The sequence below is a fragment of the Castor canadensis genome, chromosome 1 (assembly GCF_047511655.1).
Source record: "Castor canadensis chromosome 1, mCasCan1.hap1v2, whole genome shotgun sequence".
NCBI lineage: Eukaryota > Metazoa > Chordata > Mammalia > Rodentia > Castoridae > Castor > Castor canadensis.
Genome location: NC_133386.1, coordinates 54045788 through 54066894, shown reverse-complemented (window position 1 = coordinate 54066894; position 21107 = coordinate 54045788). Strand labels below are relative to the sequence as shown.

Genomic DNA, 21107 nt, shown 5'->3' with positions numbered 1-21107 from the left:
GAAATGGCAGGACCCTTACCAAAAATACCAGAGGTAGAGGAAGGGGGCTTACAAACAGTTGGAAATTTAGAACTGAAGATAAAGATCCGGAAGTCACTTATATAAGGAGATGTGTTAGTTTGGAGCCTAAAGGAGTTCACGAAATCATCTGTACTGACATAGAAAAAGGACAGTATGGTGAGGTTGAAAAATGAGTTGTCACGAGAAGGAAGCAGAACCAAAGTATGAGTATGAGTGAATCAAAGACAGTAGAAACAATTAAAAACAAACAAACAAACAAAAAACCCAGAGTTTTTTAGAGTAGAACTAATTTATTAGATTGGTAACATTCTGGGATTGGGATGTTACAGTATAGAAGGTCTTAACAAGCCACTGCTCCTAAGGTTATTAATAACCTAACTTTACTGCATTTCACCTTAAAATATATGAAAAGTGTAAACTGTAAAATGCTATGCGCATTTACATGGAGAAAGAAAAATCACTTTGCATACCTTTTGGTATCATCACTTTCTTTCCTGAACTTTCTGTATCATCTCCCTATCATGCCTTAATCCAAATCCAAATTGTTTAATATTCACATCATTCCAGACTGCTGAGTTTTGCAGACATTTCTTAATCTCCCTTGCTGCTTTACTAAAGCCAGTGACTCCTTGTTTTTCTCAGGCTAAATGTTTAGAGATTAGATAGACTTGGCTTGTCCATGAGTGCTCATCTTTTAATAAAATCTGGGTTGTCTTTTCAGCAAAAGACAAAGTGAGTAATTCTAGCAGTGTTATTCATAGTTTGAGGGGTTTGGCCCTTTGGGTACCCACCCAGCAGCATTGAGAGACATTCACCTTTGCTCTGATTCACTTTTGAACACCGTTAGAGTATATTAGCATTTTTACCAGTATTTCCATGATTTGGAAAGGAAAAGAATGGGTGGGAGGATAATAACTTTTTCCAGCTCTGATTGGGCTTTTCAAAAATCTAAGCATAAGAGGATTTGTTTGTCCCCAATGGACCCTCACAAGGAAAGTAAAACAAACAAAAACAAGTGCAAAAAATAAAACACAAGTATTAAAACTGCTGTATTTACAGGACTTTAACGTGTTCAGAAATTAAAGTGCTTAAGTTTAAAATAAGGTTTTGGCTATTGTAAAGCCATTTCACTTTCTGTTTGGCATTCTAAATGTCACCTTTCGTGCCGCTTAGCCCTGATTTCCAAAGGGTCAGTACTGATTCACCTTCATTTCACATCCATGTGTACATGTATGAGCCGTGTGCATCATTTTTCAGATTTCTTCGTGAAGGAAACCAAAGCCAGACAAATTTGTAATACTGTCCTTCCTCTCATAGAGAAATAGTAAATACTGCCCTCTACTGAGGGGTTGCTCAGTACAACTCAGTTACGGTAATGAGCAAATGCTAGTCTTCAGGTACTGATTTCAATCATTTTGGTAGAATAATGCTGTTATTAATTACTTTGTCATTATTGTATACATTCTTATTAAAAGCACCACATGCAAAAATAGAACACAGAAAAAGATGGACACATTTTATCCTTGGCTATGTACATTTGTTATCTTCTGTAGTCTCCAGCTAGATATCATAGCACTATGTCTGAGGCATTAATAATAATGTTTAAATTTCCACTTGTTTTGAGCTAGCTAATAAAATATCTTTTCTAGTAGGAAAATAGATGGGGGTGTTACAGCATTATTTTAATACACAGTTTGTGAAATAATTGTAGCACCAGTCGGCCTACATTTCTTCTCTTTGTCTGTATTTGCAGCTCAACTGCTAATACCCAGACTTAACAAAAACCCTGCTAGCTGTTTGTGCAGCCATAATAAGTTTCCCTAGGTCTTTGTTATTTTAAAGGGCTAATTGTACGTGTTTAACAGTAGAGGATCATGTTAAACTAAATGCCTTCCAACCAAACCTCCTGAAGTAGTATTAAACTGGTTGGGGATGTAGCTCAGTTGTAAAGCATTTGCATAGTATGTACAGGGCCTGGGTTCAGTCCCCAACACTGCCAAAAAAAAGGAAGAGAAAAACATATTAAATTGCCAGACACTGGTGGCTCATGCCTGTAATCATAGCTACTCAGGAGGCACAGATCAAGGGACCCTATTCTCGAAGAAAACCCATCACAAAAAAGGGCTGGTGGAGTGGCTCAAGTGTAGGCCCTGAGTTCAAGCCCCAGTACCCCCCAAAAAACCAAACCAAAACAAACAGATACTAAACTAACAAATGAGTGCTGGGAGTGTTGCTCATGGTGGAGTGCTTACTTAACATATGCCAGGCTCTAGAGTGATCCCCATCACCACAATTCCCACCCCCCAAAACCAACAAAAACCCCACTAGCCAATGAAATAATTACATATTTATATGAACACATTTCTAAATGGTATGTTTTTGAAAATGCCATGTTATCTATGTTCCTGGATATGGAGACTATGGCTGAAAATGTTCAGTGAACACAGTGTTCCCATTTTTCTGGAACCTGCTTTGGTTAGGATTAGCCTGAAGCTAAGCACATTTTAGCAAGGGAGCCATGAGAAATAAAACCTAGTGATACAAAGTGTTCCCGTGGCTTCTAACAAAATGTAAACGTTTAACTTAATTTAGAAACTCTAGATACTGAAAACTAGCAGGAAAGTCTAGGCAGGCTGAATAATTGTGTGGTGGAGATGGGTTCCAGGACCATGTTTAGCCAGCACCTGTGAAGGTGCATTTCCCCCAGCCTTACAAACTGAAAAAGCAGCCCTGTTTTGTTTCTTTATAGGCTCCGGGGTGCTTTCTGACTGTACCTCACTCTACAGTTCAACTGAAAACTCAAGCTGCATGAAGTACCTGAGCAGGACTTTCCAACTGTAATATTCAGGGCTCTTTCTGAGTGGTGGGTTATGAGGGACACTAACTTTGTTCACCATTTTTATTTTGTTGGTATGGTTGAATCCATCTTACCCCATTTCTGAAAGGGGCAACTCTCAACTCCCTCTAAATTTGAGATGTCTATGAAATGATTGGACAATTTTCCTTGTCAGATGCCAGCTATTTGTTTAGGTAATTATTGTCTGGTTTCCTCAGACCCAGGTGGTCCACTAAATTTTGCCATCTCCTGGAGATGCTTTTGTAGGTTTTACGTATTGCCTTGGAGTTAAATTGATGCTTATATCCAGTGATGCTTATTAATGATGATGATAGTCTTAATAATAATTATTTCCTATTTCCTGTTCTTCTAACATTTTGTTTTTAACCAACTTCCACATTTATTATTTTGATTTTTACCATAGGCTGTGTAAGTCAGATGATTTATACCAGTTGGAATTGTTTATTCCCTCCTTTTAAACAGCTTGGAAGTATGTCTAGGTAAGCCTGCACGGTGCTTTTCACATAGCAGGCACTCAGTGGGTCTGATTTGATGTGACTTGTGTCTTGAGGAACTTGTTAGTTTTAGGATCTCCAGAATTAGACACCTTCAGAATTTGGGAGCTGTCTTATTATATACACAAAGCTAGTCAAGTAAGAGGAAGAAAAGGGTACAAACTCCTCTAGATTGCCACTTTGTTTTTTTTTTTGTCAAGACATTCTTATACAAGCTGTCTACAAAAAATAAAAAAATATGACTCCCCCAAGAGTACTGTATTAACCATTCAAAGAAAACACAAAGTTTATTGACAGCCTTGTAGGCTTAGGTAAAACTAGCCTCTTGCCACTGAGACTTCATAAGTCAAGGGTTACATCTTTTCCTCTGGGCTTCAAAGAATGCCTTCTGACATAGAATTTGTAAGAGTTGGTAGTATTTTCCAGAATGATGAGATATTTCCCAGCTGGTTGCTATAGATGTCATATTAAGGTGATTTCTCATATTAATGTGCTATCTGACTCTTGAGAAATCACTTCCTCTGCAAATACACACATCTCAGTGCTGTTTTTCTAATTAGTATGTTTATTCATTTGGAATTTGGCAGCTATAGTTGTTTTAACATCAACTTACATGGTATTTTGAGTTTGTTTTGAGAAGGGCACATTCATCCTAATTCCAGTTAAGCGTTTGTTCCTGAGGTACTTCTCTTTAAGATCTGAGGTATTGTCATTTCTGTGTAAACAAAGCAGGATGCCACGCACACTTGTTTAATGAGGTGCTGTCAGTGTATCACTATAGGGATTTATAAAAAAGAGTCTATATAGATGAAGAGTAACCCTTAGGACAGTATAGTCTAGACAGAACTTGAAAGAATAATCATCCTACTTGAGCTGAAATAATGGTGGCAGAACAAGCATTAGTGAGGCAGAAGAAAAGGAAACTCAAGCTGACAGCTCCTTTGCAGACGCTGAAGTGAATGAGCTGTTCATCATAGGGCAGAAGGCAGTCAGGGTGCTGTTCATGAATTTCACATTGGCGTAGCATTGAGAAAAATCCCTACTCCTGGCACCAGGGTCAAACCAAAGCAGACAGCTGTGCTGTTTCTCACCCAGGAGAAAGAAGACAGTAAGCAAGTTCTTTATTCCTAAAAGTTTGTTAGAGAAACTGTGCTACATGTAATCCAGCTGTATATTCCTAGCAATTAAGTAAAACAAATGCTCTTTGCAAACTCATTATAGATTTAAGGTTCTTTAAGTTTTCATCAGGTTTCCACAGAAACAAAGAGTTTGAGACAATAGTCGAGAATGTATAAACCATGGAATAAGTGGATTTTAATTGTTCCTGTCTAGAAAATTATTCAGATAACCAGCCACATCAAAGACTATTAAACTTTTTAATTGCTCAGGTAGAAAGATGGAGAATGTCATCATCATCTATCATAAGAAGAATCTGCGTTAGATAATGCTACTTGAATTTTGAGCTAGAATAACATACTCAAGGATGCTACTAACTGAAGTGCCATTTATAACTCAAAAGTAATCATAAGCTTTAATTATTCATAGAGCACAATGGCTGAATTCACAATAGTAATCATAGTTTCAAAAAGTGTCTTATGCTATGGTTTGCTTACATAGGAGGATCCACTAACATAAAATAAAAGTATAAATATTTGCAATGTGTTTGTATGTTAATGTCATCAAAAGAGTGGAGATTTGTGTTTTCTCTGTGTTTTTGGAAGTTCTTAGAGGATTTGGTACCGTGCCTCATATTTATAAAGCATTCAGTAATTATAATTGATTTAGAAGAAATCTTGATAATACTATACTCCTCCACTAATTACATGTAATGCAAGACTTTGTTCCCAGGTTTGTGCTAGGTGCTAGGGACACTGAGACAACTAATACAGTACTGACCCTTCTGGGACCCACAGTCTTGTATAGTGACATAAATGAGGGTGGCAATGTCAAATTTACATATGTTTATAGTTTCTCAAGCTCTTTAGTACATTCACACACTGCTTAATGTTAGGATAGGTTCTGAGAAATGCTGGGGTAAGTGATTTTGTTGTTGTGTGAACACCATAGAATGTACTTATGCAAATATATCTGATACAGCTTACCACACACCTAGGCTGTACAGCATATTACTGCAGCAAGTTCTTTAGACAGTTGAAATACAGTATTAAGTATTTGTGTATCCAAACACAGAAAAGGTACTGTAGATACACTAGGTGATAGGAATTTTTCAACTCCATTATAATCTTATGGGGCCACTGTCGTACATGTGGTCTATTGTTGACTGAAACATTGTTTGTGGTACGTGATCATGTATGCATATGTGTTGAATATTTTACACATTCATTCTGCATTATTACTAGGGAAGATGCAGGGGACTAAATAGCTGCAAAATAAAAGCTATGAGGACTTAGTAAAGATTTTCAACGTGTTTCTCTATATCATTATTCTGTTTTTACTCTTTTGTCATAATATATTTTTCTTGTTTCTTTTGGGAAATACAGAAAAACCTAAAAAATGAAGATGACTAAACATACCTAAAAGTCTCACTCAGACCATTGAGAGATAGCAACTAACATCTTATATATTTACTTATACCTTTGTTCCTACATATATATTTTTAGTAAAACAGCTATCTTAATAGAATTATAATTTTGCATTATGTTCTTTTCACTTAGCTGTTTAATGATATCATAAAATGAGCTTTCGTATCATAAAATTTTTTTCTCTTATATCAGTGTTCCTTAATTTATTGACTCTTCCTTTGTTGGTCAATATTAAGATTACTTTTTGGTTACATAATTATATACATAAACCTTTTTGGTTACATATTTATAAATATATATACATATAGCCTTTGGTTGAATTCCAATCACTTCCTCCTGATTGGTTTGTAGAAGTGGAATGACTGGTTCAAGTTTACCCCCCTTTTTGGGGGGGTTTTAATGCACTCCAACAAATCGTTTCCTGGAACAATAACACAAGTTTGCTTTTTAGCAGGGGTGGGCACCTCACCACATGCTTAACAGTACTAAGCAGCATGATTTCTTTTTCTCTGCAAAATTGCTACTTGAAAAATGGTACATTGTTCTCATTTTAGCTTTCTTTTTTACTACTAAGCTTGACTGTATTTTTTTCATTTATTTAGTAGCTCCTCATAGTTTTGTTGTTGCTGTTGTTCTGTGAATTGTCTATTTAAATTCTATATCCACTTTTTCTGTTGGAATGTTCTTAAAATTTAGTTCTATTGCAGTCATTCCTTGTCTCCCCGAGTTCCTGTTCCATGTGAACTTGCTCTCTTCTTATGACTCTGGTTGAATTGGGACCATGTCTTTCTGCATTCTAAAGGATGTTACCCGATGTTCTTCTAGATCATATATATAGGCATATATATGTAAATATCATAAATTTTATTTCTGGAAATAAATTTTATACCATACCATAAAATTTCAAAATGAGTTATAAAGTAAAACACAATATATATGTTTACATATACTTATCAGTTTTGTAAAACTTATCTCTATAAAGCTAGATCGTATTTTTTGCAAGTATTGGGCTTGCTAAGACTTTGAAATATGAACTTTCTCTGATAAATCTCTCTAGCAAGAGTAGTATATCAGTTAGCTATTGCTGCATAATAAAGTACCCCAAAATTCAGTGACTTGAAACAGTGAGCATTTATTATTGCTGCGCGGAAAGTTCTTTTGGTGTCTATTGGGCCTGCCTTGGTATCTGCCATTAGTTTTACTGATCTAGGTTGAGCTCTTGTATGTGCAGGGTCCAGCTGCCATGCTGGCCTAGGATGCCGTCTCACTGAGACAGTTGCTCCTCCAGCAGCCCCACCTAGGTGTGAGGGAAGAGTGAGCAGGAATGTGCAAACCGTCTTGAGACCTAACCTCAGAACTGGAAACTGTCACTGTGCCTCCTTGTGTTGGCCATGGTCAATTACAAGGCCATTACACACTGAAGAATGAGCAAGTGATTCCTGGTCTTAGTGGGAGAGCTAGACGGCCCCAATCCAGAGGGGTGAGGACAAGTGGGAAAGAACAACTGGAGTCATTACTGTAAGATGACCGTCCCCCTCCTGGGAATTCTTCGTTTCTCAAAACCATTTCAAATGTTTTTACATTATCATGATTTGCTACAGAATTTTGTAATTAATGCCTTTGAATGTCCTCAAATCTCTTTAAATATTGAAAGAGGAAGTGAGTGGCATTTCAGCCTATCAGTCTGCTTACTAGGATGGCACACATAAAAAATGCTAGCATTTCCATGGCACACAAAGTTATTTTTGTTTGTTTTTGAGACAGCATCTCTCTGTGTAGGCCAGACTGGCCTCAAACTCTCAATTGTCCTGACTCTGCCTCCCCAGTGCTGGGATTACAGGCATACACTACCACACAAGGTGTCATAAGATGATTTGGCAGCATCATTGGGTGGTGTGGTAAAGATACTACATTTTTATGTATTATTTAATTAGAAGAAAAATAAATTTACAAAGCTATTTTAAAATATATCAAATATTGAATTTGAATAAAACTTTCCAATAAAATTGTTCAAATTTATAATGAAACACTTGCCTTCACAAACACAACTTTTTAATACTTAGGTCTGATGCTTAAAAGGCTAAATGCAGTTCCTGACTTTTTAAGTGATAATGTACAAACCATGTACATTTTTCAGTGATAATCTGAAGAAAATTTGAAGTGATAATCTGAAGAAAATTTGAAGAGAAATTTTTGATAGTTAGTAGTAAGAATGGGGATTTTCACTCACACGAGAAAACCATAGAAAATTTTGTAGTACTTACAGTAATGGTAGAGTCTTTATAATTTGCACTACCCTCCTGGTTTGGACAAGAAGGAAATTGGATGAAATATTTATTAGGAGAGGCTAACTGAGAAGGCAAATAACTCTAAAGTCTCTGAGGCTTAACAAATAAACATGCATTTCTTGGTGGTATCACCACCTAATGCTGGTTGGCCCTGGAACTCTGCTTCCTATAGTCCTTCAAGGATCCAAGCTTCATTCTGCCTTCAAGTCCTCAGAGTTCTCTCTATTCATCTGGCAGATGAGTAAAAGAAATGAGGATTCTGTGTGGGATGTTTTTATTGGTCATGCCCAGAAATGATCATATCACTTTCTTTTCCTTCTGATTACTTGAAGTTGACCACATGGCCACACCTAAATCCAGAAGAGGCTAGGGAAGATAGTCTACCAGTGTGCCCAAAAAGAAGAAGAAAGCATGGATATTAGTGAGCACTAGCAGTCTTTTTAAAATAAAGTGAATTGAGCTTACCCCTGGAAGCCTTACTGGATTAGTGGGACAGAAGGGAGGAGCACTGGGAGCTGCTTCTCTGACCTCTTGTGTGGAAGGGTAGCAGGACTGGAGTCAGTGTAGTTCTTCATTCATTTAGGCTGCCTGGCCTCATGAAAGGTTATTTAATAGTTAATGAGATAATAACTGTTTACTGAATGTTGTGTGCTAAGTAATATACTATACATATATCATTTCACTAAATTCTCGTGAATCCTGTAAATTAATAACCAATGTTTATTGAGCACTTACTATGTGCAGCACAGTAACAAAGTCTTTTCAGTTCAAGACATTGAATCCTAAGGACAAACCTATGAGTGAAATCCTTTCCAGATGAGAAAACTAAACTCAGGGATTTGTTTAAAGTCTAATTTTAAGTAGTGAAAATTAGCTTTTCTGAAGAGTCCCTATATTTCACCAAATTTAGTACTGAAATTTTGTTCAAGAGTGTTACTTTTTGGATACTTCAACATCAGAGCAAATATAAGAAAATAATTACCAAAAATAAAACAAAGTCAGGCTGGGGTTGTAGCTCAGAGGTAGAGTGTGGAAGGCCCTGGATTTGTTCCCTAGCACTGCAAAAGAAAAGGGAAAAACAAACCCTTCATATTTTAGATTAATCATAATTTTATTTGGAGTTGGAAAACACTTTTCTCATTATTTAATACATTTCATTCTTCTTTCTCATGGGTTTTGTTTTGTTTTGTTTGTGTGCGGTACTGAGATTTGAACTCAGGGCCCGCATCTTGAACCATTCCACCAGCCCTTTTTTGTGAAGGGTTTTTCAAGATAGGGTCTCTTGAACTATTTGCCTGGGCTGTTTTTGAACCACGATCCTCCTGATCTCTGCGTCCTGAGTAGGTAGGATTACAGGCGTGAGCCAGTGGCACCTGGCACCTTTCTCATGTTTTTAAAGAAAAAAATAATATTGCTCTGTCTCTGTGTCTTAATTTGGGATTTCTTTGGCAATCAATAAACTCTATTATAGTGACAATTTTTACGTGGTTAAAAAAAAAAGACACAACATAAAATTTGCCATTTTTAGCCAGTTCAGAGGCATTGTGCATTTACACTGTTGTACAGTCATCCCCACCATCCATCTCCAGAGCTTTTTCATTATCTCAGACCGTCTGTGTTAAACTGTAAGTCCACTTTCCCCCGGTAACTATTGCCTTTAAAAGAGATGGGTAACTATCCTGAGGCTTTGTTTTCCCTACACGAAGGAACATGCACCTGTTTTAGTGACATGAAGGAGAGGAATATTTGCTAATACAATGGCAACTGCAGGTCCTAGGTGTGTAATTTGTAAAATAGCTGAGTGGGCAAAATTCTGATTTTCAGTTGCCCTCAGCACTTCAGTGCACTTCTGATAATGATTTTCTTTGGGCATGTAGTTACACTGATAGAAATCACATCCGTGCATAAAGAGTGAGCTTAATTATACATAACTGCATACCTAATAGGAGGTTTTACATTTTTACATATAGTTTCTGATTTACAAAAGATGAGACACTCATTTCTAACTGATCTCACAAAAGCAATGTGGCTTGAGAGCCTGAGAGTTAGGTATGCATTATCCTTTCTTACAAAAAGACCTTCTTTTGCCTTCTCCTCTCCTTTCTGGGAATCTTTTTCACTACATTTTGGTTTCCCAGTCTCCTCTGGTCCCTGCTATGACTCTGAGGTCAGGCGACTAACTTAGGGTTTTGGATGCAGGCAGTGGTGGAACAAAATTAACTGATTCCCCTTGAGAATGGCATGTCTTTATATTCATTTGTGTCATTTGTACTGAGCCCAATCATTTGAGTTCAAAATAATAATAATAAACGTAGCCAAAATGGTGTGGATGCTAAGGTATGGTCTAGCCACTGTGCTAAACACTTTAGGTGTATCATTTTATTGAATCCTCATAGTTCTGTGAGATACAAATCAAGTTCCCATTTTATAAATAGGAACACTCAGTAACAGAACGATTATATAATTTGCCTCACATTCCCAGTTAATAAGTAGCAGACTAAAGTTTCAAACCCAAGCAGTGTAGAACTAGAGCCCTCGCTTTTAGCTTCTCTATTAACACTTGCTCCTGGTCCATTCAGGACTGACAGCAGACTGCTCTTGGAGGAATGTCAGGGTTAAACCAAAAACAACCTCCCCACAACACCCTCAAGCCCTTCCATGACTGAGATAAGCAGCTTGACTCAGCTAAGGTCAGGCCCAGGGTCTAGAGATCAGGTTTTCCAGCCAGTGAAGAAAAACGGAAAGGCAAAAAGATTGTCTCCTTCCTGTCACCACTTGTTATGTGGTTGGGGAGAGGAGAAGGGAGGAAGGGACACCATAAGCACATTCCAAAAGAGTGATTTTGTGTTCCTTTGCCTAGGTTTCATAATTGCCGCACCCTTCTTAGAACAGCTGTCACTCAAGGGAATCCCTTCTCCAGAATTTAACTGGATTTATTCATATCTCTACACACCTCTGTCCTGAGTGTAACTGATTTCAGTGGGTTGGAAGAATGGCAGTAGGTTTACGTGACTCTTCCTCAAAGCTCCCTGATCTCCCAAGAACATGACTGTATCATCATTTCTGAAGGAAGAAGTTTTCAGGGAAAGGAACCCCAAGTGAAAGAGGTATATCTGGACAAGGAGGAATATTGAGGATTCTGCCAGAAATTGAGGAGGCTCAGCCACTTGTGCCCTATGGGTTGGTCATAGTGACCCAGGGGCTTTCAGAGGGACCTCAGAGTGGTGCTTGGGCCACTCAGTCTCTGATCTTCTCCCCACTCTAGCATGGTCAGAAATGCTTCCCTGGCCTTTGCTTATGGTTTGCTGCTCACAGAGTACAATCACCTCCACACAACTTAAAATGAATAGGGGTAGCCTTCCCTGGGGATCTTCCTAACCCCAACAAATGTGTTTGTAGATAGTTTTCATACTGCTTATGAGTTAAATTCAGGTTTCAGGAACAACTACTTTCCACCTGTAGGTGGTAGTTTTCAGGATAATTTTGGGGACCTTGATCATGTACCTTCTTTGTAGCAAGAGGTTTATCAAGCTGCCACAGACTTTCTTGAAGCCTCAGTCTTCTGTTCATTCACACCCTCTGGTAGTTCCTACAGAGGTCAGCAATGTTTACCAAGTGTACCTCAAATTAAACTAAAAATTTCTGATGATTTTTATGCAGGAGCATATTCTTTATTTCAAACTGGTGATATAACATTCCACATGCCATATAAAATAGCTCCACTGAACAGTAGTGACAGCTTGCAGTTGAGTCTCAGGAAGGATTTATAAGGACATGTTTAAAGTTATGTCATCTAGTAATATGGAAGACTGGATTTGGGACAGTGCCCTAAAAGAAAACACCTTTTTGGTACTCTGCTGGAGGCTGTGGCTGATGATACTGTTCCACTCCTACCGCACACTTGTCCTCTTCTGTGCCTGCTTTTTTATATCCTTATTAAGGCACAGTGTGTACAGTGTTAGCATCTCTAGCCTACTCCAGAAACACCGGATCAAGTCACATCAAAGCTACCACCTACACCACACCGTGACAAGAGAGTTTAAACAAATCTAAAGGAGACCAACACTGGTTTATTTTCATTTTCTTTGTTTTGTTTTAATTATAGCCACTTGGAGCTAGTGACTATTTGGAACTATCAAGGAATTTTGATACACTATTTTTACGAAACATTCCACAGTTTACACTGGCAAAGAGGACTCAAGCTCGAAGATTCATAACTCTCATTGATAATTTATATGATTTCAAGGTAAGGACATAATACCTTTTTCTCAAAACTATGGAATGTGGAGCCAGATGGCCTGGACTAGAGTCCTGGCTTTACCACTAGTCCCTGTTCTATGCCTCAGTTTCCTCATCTGCAAATCAGCAATAATAACAATATTTACTTCACAGGATTGTTGTGAGGACTACAAAGGCTGGTCCAGGAGAGGTGTTTAACACATTTGGCCCAGGCTGAAGGGTGTGTAAATGCTATTACAAATAGCAGGAGTTAGTAGTGTAGTCAAACTCCATCACAAGTCACTGTGTTATATTAATGATTCCATCCTTGACCAGAAGGGGGGTATGCACCACCTGTGATAATGTACAACACATGTCCTGGCCCGCAGTGAGTGCTCAGTAAACATGTGTTGCCTAATAAGAGGTTGGACTGAGAGAATAATGAATGGAGAAATGAATGAGTGGCTAAAGGACTCTATGCAGTATTGGAGCTCTCCCTCCCTCCCTCTCTGTGACTCAGAAACCCCAGTAACCAGCATTATACTGCCTTGCTGGTTTTTGTTTTGTTTTGTTTTTCACCTATATGTTTTAGCAGGGATTGCAGAGCCAGTGCCCTTTCATGAAAGGCAGTATAGCCTAGTGGTGAAGGAGTGGGTCCTGGAACCAGGCTGCCTATCCTGCAGGAAGTCTGACTTTGCCTCGCTAAGCTTCAGTTGTCTTCTCTAGAAGAAGGGGATGATAATGGTACTGAATTTACAAGATTTCTGTGAGGATAAAATGAGCATGTAAAATGCTAAGAACCTTGTCTGACATATACTGAACTCACAATAAAGGTGAGCCACCATCGATAGCCTGTATCTCTAAATATACATGGACATTAAAGCTATAGGGGCAATTTCAAATTAGACTTCAACAGTCCTCTTGGGACATTTCCCCTCCCTTGTCCTTGTACAGAATTAGTTAGAGCAGTAATTCTAAAATTGAAGGGACTTTGTGGGGGAGAAGGCACGCCACAGACTCTGCTGGAAAGCAGAGGTAAGATGTTGGTGGTTCATTGAGTTATTCCTTCACCTTTGTGATGCCAAGCACAGTGCTAAGTGCTAGAAATTCAGGGGCAAGCAAAGCTGGACATGGGGCCTGCCTTCATGGAGCCCAGCCTAGTGCTGGAGAAACATGAATCACATGTCTGCAGAGGTCAGTGTTCAGCCACCACTGTGGGATGACCTCCTGAACAGAGAGAGAGGAGGAGGAGCTGTGGGGTCTAGGGGAGAGTACACTGATCTAGGGGGTGCATAGGAGCAGACCACCTGCATGAGTACCCTCTGGGCTATTGACAGTCTGAATTCCAGAGCCAATCCCATACCCACTCCAGCAAACAAGGACTAGGCCTGGGTCCTGGAACTTGAGTGTTCACGTGCTCCTCAGATGCTTCTTATAAGTGCTCAGGTGTGAGGTGTGAGGACTGACCTCCAGAACAGGGCGAAAGTGGGTAGCAAGAGAGGGAAGTCTGCAGCCAAGGCTTGGGATGAGGGGGCTGAAGGTGACGGGCACCAAGCATGGCTCTGGTACAGGGGCCAAAGGAAGCCTACCTTAAGTGTGGCAGCAAAATCTGCTGCTTATAGTCAAGGGGCCCACACACATGTGATCAAGGAGTCAATAAAAGCAGAAGCCAAGATCAGGAAGCTGAGGAGCAAGGCCACCAGCTGTGCGTGGCTGCCTTCTGCAGAGATCCTGCCCACACTCATCCTTGAAGCTCTGAATGAGCCTGGAGGTGGCACTGTTTTTACATGGCAAAGGCTTCAAGAAGAAAATGATGAGAGCCACCATTGGTAGGTGGCTCTTAGAATGGAGGAATGAGAATCTCATTGTGTTTATATAATTAGGTTAAAAATACCTTAAAGAGCCAGGCTCCCATGGCTCACGCCTATAATTCTAGCTACTCAGGAGGCAGAGACCAGTAGGATGGTGGTTCAAAGCCAGCCTGGGCAAATAGTTTACAAGACCCTATCTCAAAAAACCCTTCACATAAAAGGGCTGTTGGAGTGGCTTAAGGTGTAGGCCCTGAGTTCAAGCCCCAATACTACAAAAAAAAAAAAAAGTACGTTAAAGAAAGCCTTTGGCCCCATCCCTTTGTCTACCACCTAATCCTACCTCAGGTTTATTTTTTCTCTTCTTCCTTCTCCCTTCCTCCTCCCTGTTATTCCTCCTCCTCCTCCTCCACCCCCTCTTCCTCCTCCTTCTTCACTTTTTTACTTCTTACTTAAAGGAAATAAGATTTGTCTGGCCATATGATGGAACACCCAAACCACTCCCAATATTTGTGCTAACTAAATCATAAATTTAGAGTGTACTGGTTTTTAGAGTATAGCCCAAATTATCTCATTTCAGAAATTGAGCACATCAAACAGACATTATTCTAGAATATTGTCATGAAGATTTGTGAAATAAGGCTATTGTCCTCTAAATAACGAAAAAAGTGTCACTTAACGTTGAAAAAATTCTAAGAGGAGGTAAAAGGCCATTTGGGTATGAGAAAATTAGTCCCAAATGTCAGCACATTATTTTAAAGTATTGATGTATTTACTTAAATAATGATTTTTAAAGGTTAGCTGTGAATCCTGAAAACAAGTCTAGGATTCTTTAGACATAAAGTACATAAAAAGTATAAAATATACAAAAGCCGTTTCTAATATATGATCACACATACACACTGACTCAGATACTTATATTATGAAGAGATAATCATGTACAGCTTAATCTTTTTGAAGAACATCTGGCAAGATGCTGATACAATTGTAGGTTCTGAGGTAGAGGGGTAATGCATTGAACTTAGCTGTCAGCTATGCAGCAAAGTGGGAACCACCTCTTTTACAGTGCATCTGGGAGCAGAGTCACACAGAGACCAGCTCCAGGCAGCCCAGTATAAATTGTCAGCATTAGAGTGTAATTGACCTAGTCTGTTTGTGCTGCTATAACAAAATACCACAGGCTGGATAATTTTGAAACAACAGAAATTTATTTCTTACAACTCCAGAGGCTGAGAAATCCAAGATCAAGACTTGGTTAAGGCTCCAATAGATGTTTATGGAGCCCTCGCCACTCAGTCACCTCTAAAACCCTCACCTCTTAATAATGTTGCATTAGGACTAAGTTTTAACATGAGCTTTGGAGGGGATGCAGACTTTCAAACCAGAAAGAAATGGAAAGAATAATGGTCTTAGAACTGAAGACCTGGGCTGATGTCCTGACCTCTGCAGACCTGAATTCTTCCAGTAAAATCTTTGCTCTCTACTTCACAGCAGGGTATAAGCTGTGCAGCTACTCAGGGGGCTGAGATTGAGAGGATCACAGTTCCAGGCCAGCTTTGGGCAAAAAAAAAGTTAGCAAGACCCCATCTCAACCAATGGCTGGGCGTGGTGGCATGTGCCTATCATTCCATTAATGGCAGGAAGCATAAAGAGCTGGAGGTGTGGTCCAAGTGGTAGAGCGCCTGCCTAGCAAGTGTAAACCCCTGAGTTCAAACCCCAGAACCTCCGCCCCATCTGTATAAATATATATAGATGTATCACTTAACTACAAACTATTAGAAAAAAATCTAATCTTTAAAAGCAAAGACCTAAGCTCCCTTTGTGACAAACAGATTTTTATTTTGTGAGAAATTTTCTTCCTTTGAACTCGGGTAATGTAGAGTGGCACCATCTACTCATTCTTTGTTTCAGGTGCGCATAATTTGCTCTGCGTCGACTCCTATATCAAGCTTATTTTTGTATCAACATGATGACGGTGAGTTGGAGCAAAGCAGAATACTGATGGATGATTTGGGGCTGAGCCAGGTAGGCGATATTAACATAATCTCTTTATTATAAAACAGCTTAATTGTTTTGGTTTGATACATGGCTACATTTTGAAGAAGAAATACAGATGGTTAACCACTGATGTGCTGCTTTGTAGCAGTCTTATTCTCAATAGCACTAAATTTAATAGAAGGAATCCTTAGTGATCACACATCATGTTGTATGCAGGAAAACAAAGTCCAGAGAGATGGACTAATAGGCTCACAGTGACACCGCTGAATAATGGTGGGCCATCACTGGATGCCAGGACACTGTGTCTGGTTCTAGGCTCATTCTGCTGCACTATGCTGCCTTCTCTAGATGATCTTCTTTGTGATTTCTGGATCTGTAGCACATGATCCAGGATCCAAGTGTGCGGGCTGTCTAGTCCAGGTCATACACTGCCCAACAGGGCCCTGGCTTAGAAAGAAATCTACGATTCCTCTCCGAACCTTCATTCAACAAGCACTTAACTTCATTCAACAAACACATGCCGGTGCCAGGTTTTGGGGACACTCCAGAGAAAAACTTGGATTCACTCCAGGCCAAGCAGAAGTGAATTTGCATGTCCTTCTGAAAGAACTTTACAGGGTGTGTTTTTCTACTATTGATTGACAATTGAAATGTTAGTCAAAATGTAAAACTATCAACTGACCCCAAGAACGAAGACCTCTGTCTTCAGCCTCAAGGCCAAGTCCATTTCGTGTGAAGAGCAGTTCCTTATTGACTTGAGTAGAGATTATGGGTTTCAGGAGTTTGGGAGAATGAGGCCAATACTGCTTTGAAAGTGAACTTTGAGAATGTGATTACTTAAAGCTATGTGTATACCTTAGGCTGTTCAGGCTGCTGTAACAGAATGCCTTAAAGTGGGGAACATATACAACAGAAATTTATTTCTCACAATTCTGGGCTCTGGGAAGTTCAAGATTAAGGCATCAGATTTAAGTTTTGGTGAAGACCCATTTCCTAGTTCCTAGGACCACTGTCTCTTTGATACAAACCTCACATGGTGGAAGGAATGAGGGATCTTTCTGGGTACTAATCCCGTTCTTAAGTATTCCACTTTCAAGACCTAATCATCTCCCAAAGGCATTTCTCCCTTTATGCATCACCTTGGGGGTTAGGGTTTCAGCATATGAATTTTTCAGGGAAATAACATTCAGACCCTAGCAGTGTAGAAGTGCTTAGAAAACACTGTGCTGGGACCATTTGAAATGTTGGCTTTTCAAGACCAATACCTACCAAATATTCTCTTTGGCAATTTGAAAGAATACACTTGAGAGGCTATATAAAGTTCTAAAGTCTTTTAAATCATAGGCTCTTTAAAATTTCCCCCAGGATCAGGGTTCAGATACAGGCCAGAATAAGCTTAGCACTTAGAGCCAGTTACATATGAAGAAGTCAGGGAATGTGACCTTAGGGTCATGAATGATCACAGTAGAACAGTGGGGTAGATGGATTTAGGAGGCCAGAATTTTTCTCTGAAAGAGCATAATAGCAAACCCCAAGGAAAGAAAGGAAAATTCAAAGCCCATATAGAGGCCATGAACCCATGTTGGTATCACCAGCCCCGGGTTGTTTACTGGCCTCATAAGGGACGGGGCTCCCCAACTTAACCCTCAGCTGAGGACTGAAGACAGCTCTGGCCTTTGCAAAGTCAGATCCCAGGCATATTCTCCAAGACCCAGATCACTAGGACCTTTCAGTTACCCAGTTTGGAAAAGGCTTTTCAGGGCCTGTCTAGGAAGCTTTTGAGGCAAATGCCAGCCTCTTCCTCTCTTTGCAGAGCTTCTGTTTTTGCCATTACTTATTTTTTGTATAACTGTTGAATAAAAAATTTCTTTTCTATCTGGAATGTTCCTTTAGATTTTACAGACAACTTTCATCCTATTTCATATAGGAACTTTCATAATTTTCTGGTATTGTTTCAGCTTTAATTTTTCTTCTGAATTTTTAAAGGCTTTTCCATGGAAATGTTGTGTTTATTGGTTTAGATCAGTTGACTCTGTAGTCTAATTTAAGAAATAGTATATGAAAATAATGTATGGAAAACTTTATAATCTAAATAGGCAAACCTAAAGTTTCTTTATCTGCACTTCATTCTGTAAACTTTCCTTTGGGGTGGTTTTAACTGGTGCTGGTGTGTTGTCTTTATAACCAGGAATCAGCACAAGGACTCTCCATGTTCACTGGAGAAGAGGAAATCTTTGCATTTCAGCGCACAATTTCCCGACTCACAGAAATGCAGACTGAACAGTACTGGAACGGAGGGGACAGAAGCTAGAAGTAATTGTCACTTTCACATGAATAAAACTAGATGAATGGCTAATGCAGGAAGAACTCTGAATTGTGAGACTTGAAGGAATCATTTTCTCATCAATAATTACGTACTTTGTCCTCTGGACCATTTTAATTTAAAATTGCTGTCAAAGATGTCATGGATTAGTAAGTTAAAGACTTACCATTCTTACAGATCTATTTTTTGCCTATTTATTTGGCCTGATTTCTACAGCACAAAATTAAAATCATCACTCCTGAAGACTCCTGCAGTAGCAGATACATGTGTTAGCCTCACGTTAAGCCACAAACATGGTAAACGCAGGGTATCTGGACACTTTTATCCTTTTGCTGCATGGTGGTAGCACTTTAGAAACATCTTTTATAAGAGGGGGAAACCCTACATTTCAATTAAAAACAAATATCATTATATGCTGAGGAGAATAATGCTTTAGAATATGGATTTATATGTATAACTTTAGAGGGTCTTTTTGGCTCTGAATTATAACAAGTTTTTTAGGCCTTCAGGTTTCCTCAAATCAGAGAGGGTATGTTTTTTAACCATTAGATCAAGGATGGCAGACAAGGCCTGATCTCCTGAGGACACAGAGTTGCCTGAAAAACTAGAGGATTTTGATGGCATGGAGAAGGATCAAGTACCAAATTTCAACCAGTCGGCAGATCTGCAGGCAGATCCCCAACTCTGACAGCCACAGGAAAGGCAGGTGCCAGGGATGGAACCAGTGAGAGTGTCCAAGAAGGCAGTCATGGACATGCCAGCACAGAATGGACATTGATCATCCAAGGTCAGCCAGACCACATGAGCCAAGGGCTCCTCCCCATCATCCCTCCACACCGGCTCTGCAGAGTTGAAGAACCCAATAGTAAACAGGAAAGAATACTTGACAAAACTTGAAATAAAATCTGGTTTGTCCATCAAACTCATGTCTTGATTCATTTAACTAAAAGCTGACTGAGCTAACTATGGTCACAAAAGGGGTTTTGGTTGGAGATGTTAAGAGAATCTTAAATCCTCTTCAGAAAAGAAAAAGGAAAAAAATAAAATCCACAAAGTCTTGTGAAAATCAAATATTTGAGGGGGTAGGTATAGATGAGTCAGTTCAAACAATGATTGTAATTGTCAGCCTAAGTAGGTTCTTCAAACTTATTTATTATTTAATAATCTATCCACATTAGTCTATTTTGGACATTAATTGATTTAAGTCAAGCAGGTAAGTGGGTATTTAAGCAAAGAGAAAAGTTTAAAACAGGGCTTCTGGAAATTAAATGTGGTTTAAAGACATTTTTATTGAAGTGAAACAGGGAATCCCAGAGATTAAATGAGAAAGGATGGGAAGTAACTACGCTGTGCCTTATTCAACACTAGGTATTTATATTATATTATTAAATTATATTATATTTATAGTTTAAAAAGTAGTCCTAGGCTGGATGCAGTGGTATATATCTGTAATCCCAGCTATTTAGGAGGAAAAGATCAGAAGGATCATGGTTTGAGGCCAGCCTGGGCAAAAAGTTAAGTGCAACTCCATCTCAACAAAATAAGCCCTGAGTTCACACCCCAACACCCACCCCAAAAAAAAGGTAGTCTTAGAAATTGAGTATAGCATCCCTGATAAGGAAACTGGGGCTTAGAAAAGTAAAGTTGCTTGACCTGAGATTCAGTTTACAACTAAAAAATTCCTGCTGTTTTATACACACCGCCTTCTACTCTCACTATAAAGAAAGAAATCATGTTTAATATTGGTTCATTTTTAAAAACTTAGTGAAGATACATTTACTACAGAACTATTCTTTGAACTCAATAAATATAAAATGTTTATTCTTTAAATCTTTAGCTTTTTTTTTTTTTTTCATTGCTAGGGATGGAACCCAGGGTCTCACACATGCTAGACCAGTGGTCTAGAACTGAGCCAGAACCCCAGCCCTAAATCTTAGCTTTTTTGCTTTTCACATGTCTTCAGTAACTATTCTGTACCTTAATAAAAATATAGTATGGATAGACAGATGGATGGCATGAATGACAGAAGAGGAAATTGTGTCTGAGTGGGTATATATGTGTAGAAAAGTGCCCCTCTCGAGTTCTGTTGTAAAGTTCACTTGAGATCAGGTATTTGAAATAAAATTTCATTGTTCATAGAAACAGTGATGTAGAATTAGGACCCTGGTTCAATGCACAGAAGCCTGTGTGATTCCAGTGTAGCTGCCCTATCATTTTGGTGCTAAGGAATTTCAACATTGTGTCTGTAGGTGAAGTTGTAGGCTTCTGTAGGTGAACATGTACCCCTTCTCATTGCCTTCTTTTCCCCAGCCCCCCGTGCAGGCTAGGCTGCAGTAGAAGAGGCTTTCTGAGCTGAGAGGAGGACATAATGCAGAAGGGCAGGAAATGTCAGGAGGGAAGGGGAAGGAGTTTCCATAGTGGCTGGAAATGGTACATCTTCATCCTGATCTCCTCTTCACAAAGTCTGTTTCACAAAACAGCATGCAAGAAAAAGAAATAAAAATTTTGATCACTCACTATGACCAGGAAACAGTATGATAGTTCTGCTAAAAGGAAA

General features: G+C 39.1%; 1 protein-coding gene across 7 annotated transcripts in view; it reads left to right on the top strand.

Moving 5' to 3' along the window:
* Afg1l (AFG1 like ATPase) overlaps positions 1-19908 on the top strand; it is a 211823-nt gene extending 191915 nt beyond the window's left edge. For 3 of the 7 annotated variants that reach the window (XM_074077290.1, XM_074077273.1, XM_074077281.1), the window contains 3 exons: positions 12309-12449; positions 16141-16254; positions 18416-19907. In XM_074077290.1, coding sequence (XP_073933391.1) covers positions 12309-12449; positions 16141-16254; positions 18416-18538 — 378 coding nt within the window. In that variant the 3' untranslated portion in view covers positions 18539-19907. Of the gene's footprint in view, positions 1-12308; positions 12450-16140; positions 16255-18415 lie in introns of all 7 variants that reach the window. The other 4 variants (XM_074077255.1, XM_074077264.1, XM_074077250.1 and 1 more) reach the window with 4 other exon arrangements.
* The last annotated feature ends 1199 nt before the right edge of the window (positions 19909-21107 follow it).